The sequence below is a fragment of the Solanum dulcamara genome, chromosome 8 (assembly GCF_947179165.1).
Source record: "Solanum dulcamara chromosome 8, daSolDulc1.2, whole genome shotgun sequence".
Taxonomy (NCBI): Eukaryota; Viridiplantae; Streptophyta; class Magnoliopsida; order Solanales; family Solanaceae; genus Solanum; species Solanum dulcamara.
The window spans coordinates 58,456,370-58,460,666 of record NC_077244.1 but is presented as its reverse complement, the minus strand read 5'-3'; the positions used below and the strand labels follow the sequence as shown (position 1 = coordinate 58,460,666).

Below are 4,297 nucleotides of genomic sequence, written 5' to 3'. Positions count from 1 at the left end.
ATTACAATTCGTAGTTATAGTTATAGCAGCGTTTGTATAATTTGCACAACATTTGTATACGTTTGTATAATTCGCTATACAATTTGCGGTTTTTGTATAACGTTTGTATATATTTCACTATACAATTCATGCACAACGTTTTTATAATTCGCTATACAATTTGTAGTGTTTGTATATTTCTCTATACAATTTGATTCGCGCACAACGTTTGTATAAATCGCGCGAATTATACAAAATTCAGCTTTATAATTGCTCGAACTATACAAAACTCAAACTGTAATTACAACTAAATGTTTGTCGCGAGCCATAATTAATTCAAACTATAGCTATATTAGCTATTTAACTAGTATATGTTTGCTTCTACGCGTAATTTTCCCAAAAAAGAAAACCACACCAGATTATTTGAGACATAGGGAAAGCAAGAAGTGTTAACCAGACTCTGAGATAGTATTTGGGACTTGACATTCCGTAATAAGAACACTCTGTTTAGACCATTTTATGCTTGGAAAAAATCCAAAAAAATTCTCAAAATTTCGAAAGATAGTTTTACTTCAAGATATTTGAGGGCTACCAAACACTTTAACAAGTTTCAGCAATTATAGCTTCATCTTTTTAAGGGATAGATGTATATCTTCCACTCTTAATCGAGGTCTCGAACCTTAAGACCGTAGAAATTACTAGTTGGGAGCATTTTCCCCTTCAATAATTCCTACATATCATGAGGATTAATCGAAACAATGAGTATGGAATACTAAATAGTTAAAGAAGAAAAGTCAGACTTGATTATAAAACAAGAAATCCGGAAACAGAAAGAGAAGAGAGACAACAGGAAGTTAAAGCATGAAAACATTGAATCACAATTTTGAGAAAAAGCAACTTGTTTCCAGCTTGTGACTGGGAAACATGAGTCTGGTTGGGCAAACAATAATGTCCTAAGACATCAGTACCATGAGCTATCCCAGCATCTTGATTTCTTACAAGCTAAAGCTACCGATCAACATATCTCCAAGACTCTGGCGCAACAGTAATATCCGATGCAGGAATACCAGCAGACGCTCCTGCATTTCCTTCCACTCTGCCTGATGGCTGAAAATTACTTAGACTTGCAATAAGGTCAGATGTTAACAAGGGCCTTGATTGCACAATCTGAGAGGATGTTAGCTCTGGTGAATCCACGTATCGAGGTTGATAGGACTCTGGTGGAAAGGATGTGCCACTAGGTGCAGACTTTAAAACCACACCATAAAGACACGGGGGACCATCAACTTTCAGAACCTTCCTAATGAAGTCTGAAGGTGGCACCAAGAACATGTGGGTTCCGTCACCAAGTTTCGCAACCCCAGCACGATCTTTTGAACTCAGATACCTCAAAAACTCTTCGTATAAGGCAGAATCGTTATCAGAATCAGGCAAGAAGAAAATGATGCTGAACCCGACAGCAGCATCTGCATAGTGTTTAGTCAACCTGTCTAACCCCGTTCTGGCTGAGCAGTTGACTACATCAGGGCTGCAAATAGAAAAATGTCAGCACTTGAATGTAGCTGACAAAATCCATACAAAAACAGTTAACTTGTATAAGAATTATATATACTGTGCTAATCCAAAGAAAGATCAAACATGCATATATTATGTGCTAACAGCTTTTCTTGACACAATTTAGGAATGAGTTTCATAAGAAATCTGTGAAGAACCCCCAATTCCCCGGCCCCAAAGGTTAGAAAAAAATGCAGAGACCGCCAGTTAAATTTTTTTTTATTTTGGAAAGATGATAACTGACTGATATTAACAAGCTGAGGAATCTGTTAAATCATAGAGGCAACAAGGAAAATGCAAACTATACTTACAGCTCACATCTTATACTTTCCCCAATAGGAACAGAGACAGCACGACACACAGATGCTCCATTCTTGGCGATAATGCCACGCCATATATAGTCATGGACAGAATAGTGCTTTCCAGGAGAGATTCTTGCATCACTGTTGTTTGCTTGACTGACCGTAGCAGGACCTGAAGGAACATTGCTTCCAAATGGACCCAAACCATAGTGTTCGTCCAACACAGGACCTCGATCACTTGTTCTTTTATGAGGATAAGAACTATCATTTTCATTGCTTGAATAGTCTATAGTGATTCTGGGATCATTGTAAAGCTTTCCCTGCAAGCCCTCTTTAGCACGCTGGGCTTCCTCCGTGCTTCTAAACTCAACCAGTGAGATATTCTTATCATAAAATGTTCTGATTCGATTAATCTCACCAAGAAGAATCATGGCATTGTGTATCATGTCGTTATCCAAATGGACCAATGGAGGATAACTTATACACAACACTTTACTAGGCAACTAAAAGAAAAGAAGAAGAAGAAGATAGAGTTAACAGATGAACGACATTGCATTTTTTGTCTAATTACTAAAAAAAGAAATTAGAAATCTTCCAAAGACAAAGGAGCATTACATGTTGCCTTGTGAAGCCAGCATTCATATTAATGGAGGCATTCAACATAATAATATCTCACAAATCAATAAAAAGATTGCAGGCTAAACCCAAATAGGACAGACATAACAAAAGACTCAAACAACATCATATTGCAATTTTTTTCTAATTTCTAAGAGAATATTTAGAAATCTTTCGATGAGAAGACTACAGGGTATGCAGGGAGTCGCCATATATGCATATAATTTGTTTCATGCCACACATGTTTATAATTTAATAGAATATGTTAACTTTTTATTGAAGGACTGGAAATAGTAGGATGTCACTTCCAGAAAAGTATGTTTTTATTAACTTGTGTTTAGTTATCTATGATATGCACATGGTATATACCATAGTATAACAGAGTATCAAAAAAACTGGTTCATTTCTTTTTTTAAAAATACTGTATCAATCCTCTATGATATAGAAATGGTTTATATTATTTACTGATAGAGTATCACAGAGGATTGGTATTCCTTCAAACGAAAAAATTATAAAAAAAATATACAACAAAGAGATTTTAAGCTTAAATTTGATATTTTAATTTTTATATCATTTTTTGTAAGTAATTTTGGTAAAAAGAAACTATAAAAAATAGAGTTATATTTTAGATATGCGTTTTGTTTTCATTTGCAAAAGATAAAAAATTATACAAATATATTTACTATTAATTTAGATTTTAAAGTCACCTTAGTATTTTTTCCTTAATTGTTTCTTATTTATTCTTTCAAAAAAGAGCTCAATCCTATGTAACACTAACGTGGTATATATTAATATATATTGACAAGGTATCAAAGACTGTCATAGTTATGATCATGCTGGCGTCATTAGTGAAAAAAGGAGGCATGAATAGGCCTGATAATAACCTTTGGCTGAATTGGTGCTTGCGAAATTAGTTTATGAGTGGGCAAATCAGGGCTATTAGATTGCTTATATATGCAGATTTTGTGGCATGTGTACTTTTTACTAAAATTTTGAACACTTGGGACTCATTTGCTTGCACTTAATGGAGGTTTGAATTTGAATGGTTCAGTCAATAGAACATTAAGTACATTTATTTTTATTAAGATTTAAGCACTTAATGAGTCTAAATATGACTTCATCATTAAGATCTAGAATAGAGTCTTAATATCATTAGACGCATTCTTTTGTGCGGATAATATATACAATCACTCTATCGCAATTACCAGTGACCACCACTAACCACCTCTACCATCACAACCATAACCACCACTATTGTCAACCACCATTATTGTCGTCTACTACCAACCGACACCGATGCTAATTAAGTACTAGTGTCAGCTACTACTACACTTACCTCCTCCATTATGATTATATACATTGTTGCCGCCACCACCACCACCACTATCAGTCGCTACCATCATTGTGGTCAATCTCTACTACCAATCACCTTCATTATAACTAGCACCGCCACCAACTACCACAAACATAGCATCAACCACCCCACATTCTTCAAGCCACCACCTTCAACTCCGCCAACTACTAAACATTAATCAACTTCATCATTACAACTACCAATATCATTATAAATTGTCACTATAATGATAGTCACCACAACACCAACCACCCCCACCATCACAATTACCATCACCATCATTACTAACCACTAACAATAACTATTACCATCACATCCACCTCTACAAACTATCTAAACCATCACTAACAAGTATAAGTGTTTAATCAAATAATGATTTTATTTTATAAATTCTTTTTTAATGTCTAATTATTTTTATATGAATTGTATATTTATCATGTACGTACAAATAGACTATGTACATTCAGATGTTAAAAACAAGTCATAATCATTC

At 34.6% G+C, this 4,297-nt stretch overlaps 1 protein-coding gene across 1 annotated transcript; it reads right to left on the bottom strand.

Annotated features, from left to right (window-relative positions):
• Nucleotides 1-778: 778 nt before the first annotated feature.
• On the bottom strand, nt 779-3,850 carry LOC129900000 (flowering time control protein FPA-like). Its single transcript, XM_055974988.1, has 3 exons — nt 3,809-3,850; nt 1,845-2,338; nt 779-1,507 (listed from the first exon to the last, which is right to left on the bottom strand). Exons 1-3 carry the CDS (start codon nt 3,848-3,850, stop codon nt 988-990), a joined length of 1,056 nt encoding a protein of 351 aa, XP_055830963.1. The 3' UTR covers nt 779-987.
• Nucleotides 3,851-4,297: the final 447 nt, after the last annotated feature.